The sequence below is a fragment of the Mycteria americana genome, chromosome 3, assembly GCF_035582795.1.
Source record: "Mycteria americana isolate JAX WOST 10 ecotype Jacksonville Zoo and Gardens chromosome 3, USCA_MyAme_1.0, whole genome shotgun sequence".
Classification (NCBI taxonomy): domain Eukaryota; kingdom Metazoa; phylum Chordata; class Aves; order Ciconiiformes; family Ciconiidae; genus Mycteria; species Mycteria americana.
The window spans coordinates 46,683,314-46,699,258 of record NC_134367.1 but is presented as its reverse complement, the minus strand read 5'-3'; the positions used below and the strand labels follow the sequence as shown (position 1 = coordinate 46,699,258).

Below are 15,945 nucleotides of genomic sequence, written 5' to 3'. Positions count from 1 at the left end.
TAAACTTTTGGTTTCCTTAATATTCCTGTGTCTTTCTGGGTGTTTTAAGATTTATGCATAAAAAGACAGCCGTGTGGAGAATGACTGAGTGGTGGCCTATGACCTCTGTCTTCCTAGTGCAGGAAGCCAGATGTCAGCCTGGGGACATCTCCGTGGGGCTATTTATGGAAATATAAATCTAGAGTAAAGAAGCTGATTCTATACATCCAAAATACTGAAGAATACTAAACGCAGGGTCTCATTTGTAGTGGCATTTAGGAAAGACAGAAGATTTCTAATATACAATACAGCATCTTCTAACATACACTGGCTTCTGCCTGTATTACCTAATAACTCGGAGACCAGACGGAATTGTTTTCTGGGTTAGATTTGACCATCAGTTGCCATTTGGATCACTCTGGGTTTCTGGATGCAGTTTTATTCCCTAAGTTAATTCAGGAACCGATGGTCCACATCAGAAGGCCATTTTTTGGCGAAAAACGTTGTTATGTCAGTTATTTTTTTCTGGGTTCAATTTAAAATGGGAAGGGGAGATAAACTTGGCCAGTGATGCAAAGGATCCTAGGTTGAATAGAAATAAGTTAAACTTTAAAAAAGTTGGAAACCTCTGGAAAATGCTCTGAGGGTCTGAATTTCTTCACTTTGCTATATGAAAATCTTGACCTGATACTCAATATATTACTTTCAAGAAGTGTATTTTTAATTCTTTTGTTGTCATCTATCTTACCATGCTTATAGTGTTTGCTGACTACCAAGCTTACATATAATCTCAACTGACTAACTTTTTATTTTGCAAGAACTTCACCATCTGACTGTATTAAATGCCGTGGTCTTAACTTTTGAGCTGAGTCTTAAGCAAAGAATTATTTAAATGTCTCCTTTTTATGCTATTGCTCCCTCCCTTGGAATTCATTGGCTATAAAACCTGTTAAAAACAAGGAAAAATGTAAATTGCTTGTACTAGGTAGCATTTAGGACTAATCTAAGTTATCCTTGGAAAATGCCACAAACCCGGTATTTTCTTCAAAAAACAAACCTGCATCACTATAGTGGAAGGTACTCCTCTAACACTTTTTTGGGTAGTGAGGCCTACAAAACATACAGGTAGAGCCAACGTTGTTCTGAGGTTGAGAGGCCACCTGTGCACTGTGTGGGAAATACAACTTCTTCAGACCGGCCAGTGATTATTCAAACCCAGATGAACGGGGCTGGAGTGAAGGCAGGAAGCGTAGGTACCACTAGAGGAGGGCTGTAGGAAGGAGAAGGGGAGACTCAGGTGTGTCAAAAGGTTGCAGGAGGAAAAAGTATGTGTGTGTAGATTAATTCAGGAGTTCTGGTGCTCCAGGATATTTGTTTGAGAACTTTGTCTTAAAACCACTGAAACATGAAATAACATCAAGGACTTCTAAAAGTGTCTGAGTTGTACACTATTGCTTTTAAACCAGGAGAACAACTTTTCTAGAATTGTGAAAAAAGAAAATAACAAGTTGTTTGGTAGGTAGTTGGTATGGTGGCAGACAGTGTATTAATTATAAGTATTATGAAAGGTGCTTGGAAATTTGGTTTTGCCAAAAGTAACAGTATGGAAATTATTGACGTATTACTCCAAATTAATTGCATTTTTCTTTTGTATACTTTTTTTCAGAAGAAAAGCTACAAAGTGAAAAAGTTTCAAAAGAGATGAATGAATTTATCAACAAAGAACAAAACAGTAACTCAGCATCACAGGAGGCAAAAGAACTTGAAGCAGATATGGTTCATGAAAAGAAAAGATCTCCAAATGCAATTGCACCTGATATAGAACTCAAAAAAGAGGGTAAAGAGAGGACAGGAAGGAGTGGATCAAGAAGCTCTAGCAGTGGTAGCACTAGCAGCAATAGCAGAAGCAGTAGCAGTAGCAGCACTGTATCTAGTTCATCCTATAGCACCAGCTCAGGTAGTAGTCGCAGCTCTTCACGTTCTTCCTCTCCTAAAAGGAAGAAGAGACACAGTCGCAGTAGGACGCCTTCACATAAAGTTAGGCGCAGTAGAAGCCGGAGTTACTCCCACAGAAATAGGAGAGAGAGGAGTAGGAGCAGGGAGAAAATAAGGGAAAGGAGAAGATCTAGTAGAAATCGCAGTGCTGAAAGAGGGGAGAGGCGAAGAAATCGGAGTCCTTCGAGAGAGAGGAGCTGGGATAGACGTAGAAGTAGTAGCCGTTCAAGGGACAGGCGAGCTAACCGTGCGAGCCGCAGCAGAAGCAGGGATAGACGTAAAACTGAAGACCAGCGTAGAAGCCCTACTGGAAGTAGGCACAAACATAAAAGTGAGGGTAAAGATCAAGAAAGGAAGAAGGAGCAGGGTGGAGGTGTAGATAAAGACAGAAAAAAGAACAGAGAAAGGGAGAGAGATCAGGAAAAAAGAAAAGATAAGCCCAAAAAAGAGGAAAAAGAAAGTAAAGCTGGCAATCATGACGACAGTAGATTAAAGAGAAAAAGAGACAGCGAAAGAACTTTCTCTCGCAGTGATTCAATATGTGTGAAAATAATAAGACAGGATTCCAGACAAGAAAGCAAAAAAATTTCTACCAAAGATAGCAAAAAACGGTCAGGCTCCGAATCTAGTGCAAGGAGTAGTTCTGAGTCACCAGGAAGCAGTAAAGAAAAGAAGGCTAAGAAATCGAAGCATATTCGGTCATGCTCCATGGAGAAATCTCAAAGGTCTGGTAAGAAGGCAAGCCGCAAACACAAGTCTAAGTCACGATCAAGGTAGTATACTTTTTAAGTATTTTGTCTGACTTTTTTTTATTTTTTGATATTCGTCTTCATGTGTACGGCATATGAACTTTTTTTTAATGAAGTATGGCATTTATTAAATTTTTTGTCTTAGGCAAAGTAACTTTGGAAAATCTTTTAAAAGTATTAATTACTAAGCCTAAAGTGTGTGTGGGTTTGGGGGTCTTTTATTTTTTCCAATTAACTTTTTCCCCCTTTTCCTTTATTTTTCAGATCAACAACTCCTCTTCGTCGTAAACGCTGAGGAATTTATGGCACCAGTGCTATGACGTTTAAAAATTCCATGAGTTATAAAAGGCTTGTCTCATTATAGAGGCACATTGTGGCTATGTAGGTGAAACCAGAATCCTTTTTTTATCTGTAAATAGGTGTATTTTTTCCAAATGCTGCTCAGAATTAAATACCTAATAGGATTTCTTTGTATTACATTTTTTCAAGAACGGTAGTGCTTATTAAGAATATAAACCAGGCCATTCTCTTTCAGCTGTAATGTTCTTAAAATTACTATTGAATGTACTGTGATGTCAATAAAGCTCTTTAGTTCATTTTTTGTTTAAAATTCTTGCACCTGAATTTTGTGTTAAACTGTAGAAAGTACTTTTAAAAAAAAAAAAGAAAAAGGCAGCTTTTTTTGGTATAATAAATTTTTAAAGTACTTGAAAAAGATTTTAACGTAAAACACTTGTCAAAATATGTAATCCATGGACATGAGATTAATCTATTGGGGGTGTGTGGAAGAACAAAGAAAAGACATCTTTTTTTTTTCTTTAGATATGTGTAATAGATTTTTAATAACCTTTTTACTTGGACTAGCAAGTAATATATGCTGTGCGTGTAAAATATGGGTCACTGTAATACAAGCTATACTTAAACAGACTGGACCCCATTAGGAATATGTGCGACTAACTGATCTTGTGTGACAGTGTTAAGCTCTGGAACTATATTCCTCACCCAGTTTTCAGAGAGAATTTTCTGGATGTTCAGGGATATTACAGGAACAACACTCAGTATTTTAGATGTTTTTATGGAATACATTTAAAATGGCACTCAGTACACATTGGAAAACTGACCATAGGTTAACTTTACATTTTGGCACATGCATTAAGTGTGTAGTAAACATTAAAGCTGGTTATTTTTGTTAGTGTTATGAGAATTGTGATTCCTGTAAAGCTAATACATTGATTAGACAGCAATGTAACTACATTTTTGCTTTTAATATCACCATAAGGTGAAAGAGGTCACTGATTACCTCCTCTTTCAGGAAATGAACTATTGCTATTAGCAACAAGAGTGTGAAATAATACTAGTTTAAAAAAAAAACCCACAACACTACACACCCTAGGCCAGTGACTGTTACAGAAGAACATTCATTCAGGAAAAGATTGGAGATCTGTGCCTAGAAGGTCTGGTATGATACCAATTGTGAAAAAGATAAAAGGCTTAACATCAAAGTAAGATCTCTTTGATGGCTGTATCTTCTAAGAAAAGAAAATACTAGTACAGGCAACTTGCAGAGCATGTCTTCGTGAACAGATTAATCCATTTAACTAAAATTAGAATTCAGCTATGCAGCATTTTTGCCAGTGTAATTTTTTTCATAAATTAGATGCAGAAGTAAAACGCTTCAGTGCAAAGAATCACATTTTACCTATACGTTTATTAAGCAAGCTAACGGCTGGTGAATACATGCATGTTTATCAAAACACTGTTACAGATAAATAATCAGTTATAAATAACATCCCCCCCAATTAAGTCCTTTTACATAGAGTAAGCGGTCATATCTGTTAGCAAAATAAGGCATAATTTGCAACACACTAATTTTACTTGCATTGGTATGGATAATGATGTATTGATCCAACCTCAGTACGCTATTGGATCTTGGTAAAAGTGAGGATTTCTTGAAAAGTAGGTAGCATAACAGTTCAGATGTCTTAGAAGGATGTCTTTTGAGAGAGAGAGAGAAAGAGAGAAACTAGAATTAAGTTTAAGAAAAGCTATTGAGGAATACAGTTTCCATGATGCATTGAATTTGATTTTCAGTTCAGATTTTATATTCTCTGTCTAATAATAAAAAAGATTGTGTATGAAAAGCTTTATATACTCTGCCAACAACTGGAATTCTGTCACTTCCTGTAAATATGAAAATTATTTTTTTGACACAAATGCACTTATATGGGTAGTGACTGTATGCCAATAAAAAGAGCATACAATCTCTGTATTTAACTGCTTCGGAAATCTTACTAAACAGCATACTCCGCACACCAGTAATTAAAAATACATCAGTACTACATCAGCTTCACATACATTAGACTTCTTCATGTTTTAGTAACTCCATTTTTAGTAAAAAAAAAAGGGAATGTATCATTTTGGAAAAGTCTAGATTGGGTTGTTGCTCTGTTCTTTTACATTTTGAAATAAACACTGCAAAAATATTTCAGTGCACTGCAGGAGAATAAGACATACAATTTTGAATATCGTGCAGCAACGTGACCTTCAGAGGCAATTCCCTTGAAAAAATTTTTTAAGAAGGAAGGGATGGTGTGGAATCAAGTGAAAAATGGTTTCCATGCAAATTGTTTTGAGGATGAATACAACAAAACCAATGTGAATATGTACCCCAAGGTACCTGTTATGCCATCTAAGAACAGGAACTGGCTGTGGCCATGGATAGGCCAAAAAAGAGTAATTGGGTAAAATATTCTAACTTTAAAGATTGAGCAACTACATACTTTTTGAAATATGGCATAATGACTGGTTTGGAAAAAAAATCTGTTATTTGTGTCCTTGAGGCCCTGACTAGAAAATGGAATAGCTACCTCTAGTTTAAAACCAGCTTATCCTGTTAAGTAAGATACTTGCCAGTGTGCATGTATTTAATTGCTTGTTACTAAATTTTTAAAAATCACAAATATAAAGGTAATGGCAATGTAAGATTGGCTCGCTCTCTCCAGATTTTGCATTTGCTTTGCTAAATAAATGAAAAGTAATAAATTAATTTGCATAAGTAATATGGAGAAGCACACTTTGAAGGAAGGCTTAGTTTTGTGTCTTACGGAGACCGTGTGTCTTGGCATAAAGGATCTCTTCAAGTTCTGTTTCTTCAGTAGCTCTGAGGTGTTACTAGTGACTCATAAGTCCACTGCACCATGAGCTTTGCTGGATGGAAAGCAGGTGAGTAGAGAAGCAGAGCACATACACACTAAGCAAGTTTGCCATATATTTAATTGCTGCTGAGACAAGCTTCTTTAAGATCTTTCAGTAGTCCTTGTTTAGCTTTAAAAAAAAAAAAGAAATCCGAACTTTAAACTACTAGATGAATTATACTATATTTACAGGAGACCTGTAAATGGGCAGATTTCAAGCAGTGAGGGTTGCAGCACCGAGCAAGGTCAGTTAGTAAAACAGACTAGCATTAGATAGAGTGAGTCAAACCAGTGGTTGTACTAGTCCAAACCTCCTGCTGCCTGGAGGGTGCTCCTGCCCCGGCTTTGTGCAGGCCGTGCCCCCCGCCTGTGGATGCCAGCGTCCGCACCGCCGGGCAGGGAACCCGGCCGCTGCCATCACCTGCCTGGAAAGCACGGGAGCACTGCCGGCTGCTGCTTTCATGGCTTACCCCTGCCTTGCTCCGCACTGCTCCCTGCCAGCCAGCTGTGGTTTTCATGGGACTTTCTCATGAGACCTGCAGCTCAATAAAGTGTCAGAAAATGATTCTTTTTAAAAACCGCCATGATTCTTTACCATTTAAGCGTGTTAACCTCGCTCACTATGGGGATCTGAAAATGCCGAAGCCCGCCAAGGGGAAAGAGGAGGGGAAGAAGAGCTCCCTGTGTCTGTCAGCTCTGATCTGCCAGAGCCGCTCGCGGTGGCGGATGGATTCAAACCCCGCAGCTGAACCTCAGTCCAGGGCCCGGGGCAGCAGTGCCTGGGCGAGGGAGCGGGGAAGGCAGCCTTGTCCCTCCTGGGCCGCAGCCCGGGCTGTGCCTGGAAACTGTGGCACAGCGGCCTCTCCAACAGGCAGCAAACCGGCTTGGATGGTTCCCAGGAGGAAGCGCTCAGGAGTTTGTCGCAAGCCCGGCCATCTTGGGGGCCCAAGAGCTCTGCTCCATGCCGCAGATGTGTAGTGCAGGCTGTCGGGTATTGCTTCTCTCCCGTGCCTCCCTGCTCCCAGAAATGAGGAGTCTTGTACTTTGGGCCCTCCCTTGCAAGTCCAGTGGTTTACCTGGTAATAAAAGAGACTGAAGGCTGATAGCTAATCACTGTCTCATCTGAGCAAGCCTCTGCTGAAGGAGTGTTTTCTTGTTCCAAGACACTCAAGGATCAGGTCTACATGCAGGAGTATAGGGGGCATAAATTTAAATAAAATCACTGTGTTAATTTCCAGCAGAGCTTCCAGGCGAAGGCATGGCGATATGTGCCACGATGCACCCACGGGGCAATACAGGTTGGCATTCGTACAGGCCGGGTCTTGCAGGCAGGAAGGGCAGCAACCCTGCTCTATGGGCAGCGATACAGTGCCAAACGCATCGGGACACTGTGCTTTACCGCTGCGAAGGGAAAAGAAAACGAAGTGGTTTTTCTTGCTGTACCACATCTTCTTAAGCTGGAATCATCTTTAAAAAAACAAGCTCGACTAAGTGCTTGTAATGGTCTGTCCAGCGTTTTGTTTTGCTTCCTTTACATTTTATAAAATAAATACTGATAAAAATGTAATAATAGGTAAGTATCTATAAATAGATTTTATAAAATATTCTGAACGGCAGCGTTGCCCCTGGCCGGGCCCGGGGAGGAGAGGCCCCGCGGGGCGGCAGCGCCTCGCCCCAGCCGCTGCTGCCTTCCCCCGCGGCGGCCCCGCCGCACCCCGCCGTGAAGCCGCACCTCGGGCTGCGGCAGGAGACCCGGGCCGGCACCGCGGGCAAAGGCGAGCACCGCCCGGCTGCCAGGCCGCGGGCGGGGGCTGTGGACCAGGCCGGGCCCCAGCGCCGGGCGGAACCAACCTTCCCGGCGCCCGCCCCCAGAGGCAGCCGGTACCGCGTCGCCGCCGCACGCCCGGCGCTGGGAGCGGAGCGGGGCGGGGCGAGCGCGGCGCTTCGGCGGCGGCCGCGACGATGTGGGGCGGCGGCGGGGCGGCCCGCGCTCTCACCCGCGCCCTGGGGCGCCGGCGGGCGGCGGCCGCGCTGCTGGGGGCTGCGGGCGGTGAGCAGGCGGGCGGGCGCGGAGGGCGCGGGCGGGAGGGCGGGCGCCGGCCCGGCGCGGTGCCTGCGGGCGGCGGGGCCTGGCCGGCCCGCGTCGCACCCCGCGGCTGAGGTGGCCGAACGCGGTGTCGCTTCACCAGCCCCCTCACAGGGCCCCCAGCAAACCTCCCACCGCCTTCGACCTGGCGGTTGTTTCTGGCAGAGCCTGGCGGCGTCCCACCGGCCCCGCCGGCCGGCCTGCGCTCGGCGTCCCGGCCGCGGCCTGCCCCGCTCCGCCCGCGGCCCGGCGGGTGCCCGGCAGCCTCGGCGGGAGCGGCCTGGCCACCGGCGGTCTGCGGGGCTGCGGCACTGCCGCTCGTCTCCCACACCGCACCGGCCTGTCTCACCCGTCTCAGCTCGCAGTCGTGCTGCTAATGCTGCTCTGTGAGCCAGCCTGACGCCAGCCCGTCAGGCCTTGTGTGGCAGGCCCTGGTGGGCTCTCCGCACGTCCAACAGAGCTCTCCCAAGGGAGACGTCCTTCCCTCTGCCACCGCCTTGGGCCCCCGTGCAGCCCTTCAGCGTGACTGTATTCCCAGAGGTATCTGTGGGCCTCTCTATTGCTCACTGCGGCCTCAAGTCGTCTTCGGGGGGCCCTTACTCGGGGGGCAGTGAGGTATTGCTGTGGTTCGGGGATTGTTGGTGACCAGGCAGCAGCTGGAGCGTGAGTGACTGTACGTTACGCCTGGCAGAGCCGAGCCGTACGTTGGCTAAACAGGCATGGAGAGCAGTTTTTAAGATGGTGTCCTTGGCCTGTCTCTGCACTGTCCGTGAGGTTTTCTTACCTATGTTTCCTTACCAATTCGTATGATACAAAATGAGCGTGCAGACATATATTTCTTGTTCCAATATGTAATGAAACAGGAATCAGAGCCCTGTGTTGATAACTATGAGTGTGTGCATGCGTATGCACAACTTGTGGTCAGAGTAAACATTTTGGTGAAATTCCCACTAACTGAAACATTTCAGCTGCATGAAGAGTTCCTTTTCATTCAGGCTCTGAAAAATGTCATTGTACATATTTTGAGAAGTAACTGGGATGGTAAACTAGCATATGCTCTTTTATTTAATCCCCATGCACTCCCAAGTACAATAGTGAGCAAATGTGTAAAGATTTGCACAGTTAGTATTGTTGGTCTAGAGCAGCATTGTTAAACTAGATTTTTTGCCTGTGAGCTCTCCTGAAGCTGATGTTTTCCATTTGGTTGCTTTTCTTCTATTTATGCAGATGACCGTGCTGATCTGTCTTTTCAGACAGGCCTGAGAGGTACCCTTCAGAACTACAACTGGAAAATACAGCTGAAATCCAGTAGTACTCCGCCTGTCTCTCTGACTGAAATACAAAGCAGCATGTAAGTACTGTATCTAAAATAATCCTATGTGACAAGGGCTATCATTTTCTATAACAATTTAATTTTACTTTGTGACAGTGTCACATGAAGTAATTTTTAAACCTCACAAATGTTTAAATGTTTGATGTGGCCTATTTTTGTTTTACTAATTAATAACTTAAAAATTACAGGTGTGCAGCCATCTGTTTTGGAAGATACGTTATACATACAGTGCATAAAATCTGTTTGTTTTTAATCAAGTATAACTAGAATCTTTAAAGGAACATGAGTTTTATCTTTTTTTTTTTCTCATTTTCTGATGCAGAATTTGTTTTTCCCATATTTCAGCTGACATGAAATATTGGTATTAGTTTCATGACACTCAGCTTTCATTATTTAGGCTCACCATGAAGAGACTTTTCAGCACTTCACACTCATCGGTGGATTCAAAGGAAATGAAAAAATTCCAGCTCCTTGCACATAAGTGGTGGGATGAAGAAGGAGAATATTCAGCCCTTCATTCTATGAATGATATTAGAGTGCCATTTATTAGGTATGATTTTGAAGACAGATTTTTTTAATATATATTTACTATTTCTGCATAACCTCAGAAAACACTGTAAAAGAAAAACAATTATCAGTACTGAAGATAACCGCGTATTACATTTACTAAACCACCTTGCATGTTTGCCCTTAATCACATCCCTTTTCTTTCAGAGATACTCTGTTGAACATGAGCAGTAATTATCATCTGGGAAACCCACTTTCTGGAGTAAAGATTCTTGATGTTGGCTGTGGCGGTGGACTGCTAAGTGAGGTAAGAAACAGTGTGCTCCGGTTTCTCTTGTTAAAAAGCGTACAAAGTTTTTGAAATGTTTTACTGTTACACTGTTTAATTTCTAATCCTCAGAGGAGGATTTTTCTCATCGAGGATATATTTGTTACTGAATGTTTTGGAGCGCAGCACATTCTACAAACCTCATAGAATATTTGGTTTGCATAGTGGTGGTGGTTTACAGAAAAGGAGGGAATTGGTAATGAGAAATTCTAAAATCCTGGGGTTCATCAGAAAAATAAGATTTCAAACACTGTAAAGAAAAGGAGAGGGGAAGAATGACATAAAAGTCTTCTAGCTTGCTTCTGGGCTGTCACAGTATGACAATTTTTTTCTCCCCCCCCCCCCCCCCCCCCCCCTTTTTTTTTTTAATTTGGAGCCTAGGCAAGAATACTTTAATCATGACAATCTTAATTACCGAAGAAGTATTTTCAATTATAAACCTGTTCTTAAACGTTCATTTCTTTGAATTGCTTATCTTCAGTTTTTTTATATTGGGGTGGGGTTTCTTGCCTTTGCTTTGCTCTGCTCTCATGGGAAAAGCATGGAATAACATAAAACACCTGAGACATACCTCCTCTCTGCCAGGAGAGATTCTCGTGGTACAGGGGCTGATGTTACAGCTGCCTCCCAAGGAGTCTACACAAACGTGGCACTGAGGAGTAACTATTTGTGGTGGAACCCTTTGGCCACACAGGCTCTGAACAGTGCTATATCCTATCAATAGACTAGGGATGGTTTCCAAATTTAGGATTACAGATCTGGCTGAGTTACTCTGGGAACTTTATCAGCATCTGAAACGAGGTGTTACAAAAGGACTCGAATCTCTCCCCATGTGGTTTTTTTTTCCCTTGTCTTCTTTTATTCTGAGCAAAATCCTGTAGTCTTGCAAGAGCCTGCTCTCCAGCAAGGCTGGCAAGACTGGTGCGCTGCCTCACCTTCTCAGGCTGAACAACTGGTGAATTTCAGGTTGGAATAACATACGTGTGGTCATGTTCTGCAGCCTGTTTCAGTTTCAAAAGAGGTGATGGCTGAGGTGTTAACCCATGAGTAAGAAGACACTGGAGAAACTTGAGTGACAGCCAAGCCTGATGCTATCCTAGTAAACATCAGTGTTTAGTTCTCAGCAGTGAGAAAGTCCCAGAGATAATAATATATTAAGTAACCATTAAAAAGATATAAGGATTTACCATTACAGGTGGATGTAGAAGAAAGTAATGACAGTAATTAAATACAGCATTGTTTTTCCCCCTTTAAGTACTGTGTTGATTTTGCCCCTTTGTTTTTCATCTATCAGAGGGTAATAGTGGAGGAAATTTATTTGGTGTAAAAAAATGGATTCAGAACAATTTATTCTAAAAGACAATTTAAACGGGTGTATTCCAGTATATGATTTTCTTTGCTTTAATAAACATTTCAAAGAAAACTGCTGGATCAGAGCTCACCATTTACTGTTGTTTGTCTTGTTCTCTGATAGATGTTTTCTGCACCGTGTATGTACATTGCAAAGTTGCAGACACCTTTAAGTAAATTGTTTTCATGCAGAGAATAAATTATACTCTGTATTATTAGCCTCTGGGTAGACTGGGAGCTTCAGTTACTGGAATTGATCCTCTGGAGGACAACATTAGAACAGCAGACCAACACAAGTCATTTGATCCGGTCCTGGCCAAGAGAATACAGTACAAGTCCAGTTCACTGGAGGAGATTGTGGAAGAGTGTATGGAAACCTTTGATGTAATTGTAGCTTCTGAAGTAGTGGAGCACGTGGCTGACCTTGAAATGTTTATCAAGTGTTGCTCTCGGGTGTTAAAGGTAAGAGAGTTTTTGCTTTCGTTATTGGGAATATTTATTCTTTTTTATTATTAAGGTTTTCATTTGAAGGAATGTGAAAACACCTACATCTGCATTCATTTCTCCACCTTGAAGTCTGAACCATGCTCCAGAGGTGCCTTCCATTCTCCTCCATGATGCAAGTACATGTTCCCAACTTCAGTAACTAAAGTTAGAGGAAATTTATTTCCCAACGCTGCCTTCAAAAAGTGCTAATGGCGTTACCTAGCACTGCAGTGTTGCTTTGCATCAAGACTTTAAGAAATCTGGTTGCATCTGGTTTCACCTAGGTGTGAGAGAAAACGTGGCAGTGCTGCTGTTGATGGATGGCTATGGCTCAGACTGCATTGAAACTGACTGTAATGATGTTTCTGACTCACAAGATTCTATTCCAGCTCTAGTATCGCATCAGATGTGCTCCTGGATTGCTTTTAAAGGGTCATAGTTACGCTTGGAGATAATCAGGTGTTGTTTTATTCCTCTTGATATTACTTCATTTGTAAAGAAGGATGGTAGGCTCAGTACACAAGCAGCAGCTTTCCTTTAATCTTTTGGTTTATCTTTCTGGTCATTAGAAGGAATATAGATTATTTGAATGGAACGCTTAACTAATTTTCAGCCTGCTGGGGACATAGAAATTATCCTTTATTTCTACCAAACAGTCTCTTAAGTACTTAGAATTAATTTCTGGCTTTGTTTTTTGACTCTGTAATCATTAAAACAAGCACGACATTCAGCAGTCTCAAAAATAGGCAGTATTGCACATTTTACTTTGGTTTTAATTTAAAAAAGTGTTTCTTTTTACAATAGGTATTGTATATACCTTAATATCTTTTATTTATCCATTTCCTGGGCAATGTTACATTATAAGTGACTTTGTTAGATGTTTTTTGGTTAAGGAAATTGTTATCAGACCATCCAAGACTTTGATTATGTTGACTGTTTTGATTATGTTATGATGAGCTTGTAGACTTGTAGATAGACAAACTACATGTTTTAATGCAATTAAATTTACAATTTTAAAAAAACCTAAATATTCTTCTAATTGAACATTTTAATCTTTTAATTAGCCTGAAGGTTCTTTATTCATTACTACAATCAATAAAACACAGTTGTCCTATATCCTGGGAATTGTGGTTGCAGAAAAAGTAATAGGCATTGTACCGGAAGGAACACATGAGTGGGAGAAGTTTGTTTCCCCCGAAGAGCTGGAGCGCCTCCTGGAATCAAGTAAGTTCCAGGCCAGATGATGGGAATGCAGAGAGATACTCAAATGCTCCCTGTAGAAATGGCAAGGGGATAAGATAGGTGGGGTGAGTGCTGACAGCAATACACAGCCTTTCCTGTGTGAGTTACTAGTCATATATTATGAGTATAATTTCTGGTTTAAAGACACTACTGCTTACTGGATTTTGCATAAAATAAATGAACTAAGTGGAGTCCTAAGAATGCAGAGATTACTCAAACAAAATCACCATTAGAGGTGCCCCACTGTTTGATAGCCTAAGTGAAAGTGCCAAGGTTTTCCATCCTGTTCTGGTGGCAGAATGTACGCTCTGAAGTGGTTCGTATCCTCTAGGTCAGGCTTGAGAAAATAACCGTATTGGCACTCCAGAGCTGCACTGCTGCCACTCCCATTGTTTGTCATCTTCCCCTTGGGAGAGGGCGTTTTTATTTTTGGTTGCTGCTCTATGTTCTTTATTCACGTTATATTACTAAAATATTTCTTCAAAAATGTGAAGATGAAACCTACCACAAATTCATTAGTCAGCATGATACTGATTTGAAGAAATAATTAAATTACCCTGGTTTGATTGCTTTTAAAATAAACAAAGCGCTGAACTGGGAAGAATTCTGCCGATTGCCCTCCTTCCCTGCAGATGTTTTAAAACCCTCTCATGGAGTATTTCACTTTGCTTTAGTTCACTGTAGAGAAGCTGAAGTATGAGTTGAGCTATTCTCTTGGCAAGGTCTTCTCCTGGCACTTTGCAGTGATGCAGTAAGGAGCATGACTAATACTGGTTCACATGCTGGTGGTTCTTTCTGTGCTCCCTTCAGAAGGAGAAGCAAGTGCAGTGGAGTGATTTGTTCTGATAGGGTGTTTGTTTTCTGCCTTCCCTCATGTATCCTGCTGGGACATGGCAGAGCCATGCAGTGAACTGAGAGCTGCTCAGCAGGGAGTGCTAAATCACGCTTTACTTGCACTGAGTCCTTGATGGCCTCTTTCTTATATTTTCCATTCCTCAGGGGAATCTGTAGAATCCTTCCAAAGATATGCTTAGATTTTCATTTTGAAGTGTGTGACATCAATCTGACGAATGTCTCCACCTACAGAAAACATTACCAGTGTGGTAACACCCAAATATGGTGTTGTGAAGTTGGGGTTTCTAGCGTACCACTTTGCTCACCATATAGCGTGCTGATGGTACGTGGCCTGGCACAGAGCCGTTGCTGCTACTGCCAGTAGCAGGACCCACTGTCACCAGTGATGCCAGTGGTGATGCCTGTTGCCACTGCTTGTGGTGGTGTCTGACAAAGGCCAGCTTGTGAAGCGCTGCTCCCCAGCTCGGAGGGAGAAGCGTGTTTCAGACTTGCTGTTCTAAAGGGTTTGATGTTGCGGTGACTTACAATATTTAAGAACATCAGTTGCTTTGTGCTGCCTTTCTTTTCTAGATGGCTTTTCAGTCAAGACTGTGAATGGGATGTTGTATAATCCCCTCTCGGGGTCGTGGAGCTGGATGGAAAGCACAAGCATTAACTATGCAATGCACGCTGTGAAATCTGGGGCTCAGGGACAGTCAAGCCCAACAGATGCCCTGTCAGAAATGGAAAGTGAACAGCCCTCAGCCACAGCTGGTGCTACCACGTGACTGTCAGAGATGTGTGGTGATGGACTGCCACCAGGAACAGAAAAGAAGGTTTTACCCTGATGGACATAATAAAACCTTTTGTAACAACAAGCTTGCTGTTTGCATTAATACTGCTTATGCTATTTTTGGCCAAATATTTTAGGGCAGTCTCAGAAAAAAACAAGTGCCCATTATCTTGAAAATCATTTAAGTTTGAAACGAGCAAAGCTTTTAAAGAGTAAGTATTTTTATAAGAAAGTAGTTTCAAATTGTTGGACAGGGAAATGCAAATTATTCTGTCAGTAGCTTGGAGGAAGCTCTTATATGTGATGGCGTTTTCAGTCCTACCAGGAAAACTCAGATCTCCATAGAATAATAGCTTAAATGTAGACTGAGTTTAAAAATACAATAGTGTATGATAAATAAAATGCCTTCGATATTTAAGTTACTCAACTGAGTCAGTTAAATATACAAAACACTTAAAAACCACAAACACTTGTTTCTATATTATGCCTTCTCCCCGAGAGGAGGAAAAAAAAAAGAGCAGCAAACCTTTGCTGTCGGGTCATGCTGTTTCTACAGTTGATGTGAGCTAACTGTGCAGTGGTGGAAGAAGAGTCTCCTAGACCAGAGTGCCTCACCTGTCTGAAGACTCTTCACCATCAAGGTATGTGTATCTGTGCCTATTATTTCAATTTTCTCCTTCTACCTGAATAAAGGGAAGTAAAGTTGCAGGTAAAATTTTACTAAGCAACCAGAGCTTTATGCTAGAAAAATGATAGATCAGCAGTCTGTCCTAGAATTGAAGTGCCATACCTACTTGGTCTTAAAAGTCCTAGTGCCAGGTTAAGGAAAAGTGTTGATCTACAATGAAATAGCACTTTATAAATAAAATGTCTTGTGTGTGTACATGGCTGTATCTCTTTCCTTCTCTGTTCTTCTCTTCCTCTCAGGTTGTATACAGGTAGAGAAGTGGGCCAGCTGTGTTTTCTAACTTACAGTTTGCAGGGATGAAAATTAAACTTGTTTGTTTGGGATTTTTTTGTTGTTACTTGTGCATTTTTCCTGCTGTAGATGTTTGGTGGGCTAAATTAT

The 15,945-nt window shown here is 41.9% G+C and overlaps 2 protein-coding genes across 5 annotated transcripts in view; both read left to right on the top strand.

Annotated features, from left to right (window-relative positions):
- Positions 1 to 4,962, top strand: part of PNISR (PNN interacting serine and arginine rich protein) — a 30,288-nt gene extending 25,326 nt beyond the window's left edge. For all 4 annotated transcript variants that reach the window (XM_075498415.1, XM_075498417.1, XM_075498414.1 and 1 more), the window contains 2 exons: positions 1,646 to 2,747; positions 2,988 to 4,962. In XM_075498415.1, coding sequence (XP_075354530.1) covers positions 1,646 to 2,747; positions 2,988 to 3,018 — 1,133 coding nt within the window. In that variant the 3' untranslated portion in view covers positions 3,019 to 4,962. The remainder of the gene's footprint in view (positions 1 to 1,645; positions 2,748 to 2,987) is intronic.
- Positions 4,963 to 7,782: 2,820 nt separating this feature from the next.
- COQ3 (coenzyme Q3, methyltransferase) lies at positions 7,783 to 15,758 on the top strand. Its single transcript, XM_075498448.1, has 7 exons — positions 7,783 to 7,967; positions 9,231 to 9,354; positions 9,734 to 9,886; positions 10,051 to 10,150; positions 11,741 to 11,983; positions 13,072 to 13,231; positions 14,675 to 15,758. Exons 1-7 carry the CDS (start codon positions 7,880 to 7,882, stop codon positions 14,869 to 14,871), a joined length of 1,065 nt encoding a protein of 354 aa, XP_075354563.1. The 5' UTR covers positions 7,783 to 7,879; the 3' UTR covers positions 14,872 to 15,758.
- The last annotated feature ends 187 nt before the right edge of the window (positions 15,759 to 15,945 follow it).

Excerpts from the sequence above, each read along its gene's own strand:
- COQ3 (XM_075498448.1), top strand. The coding sequence starts at position 7,880 with ATGTGGGGCGGCGGCGGGGCGGCCCGCGCTCTCACCCGCGCCCTGGGG. Across the intron at positions 9,355-9,733 it reads ACTGAAATACAAAGCAGCAT|GCTCACCATGAAGAGACTTT; the intron begins GTAAGTACTGTA and ends TTCATTATTTAG. Across the intron at positions 10,151-11,740 it reads GCGGTGGACTGCTAAGTGAG|CCTCTGGGTAGACTGGGAGC; the intron begins GTAAGAAACAGT and ends CTGTATTATTAG.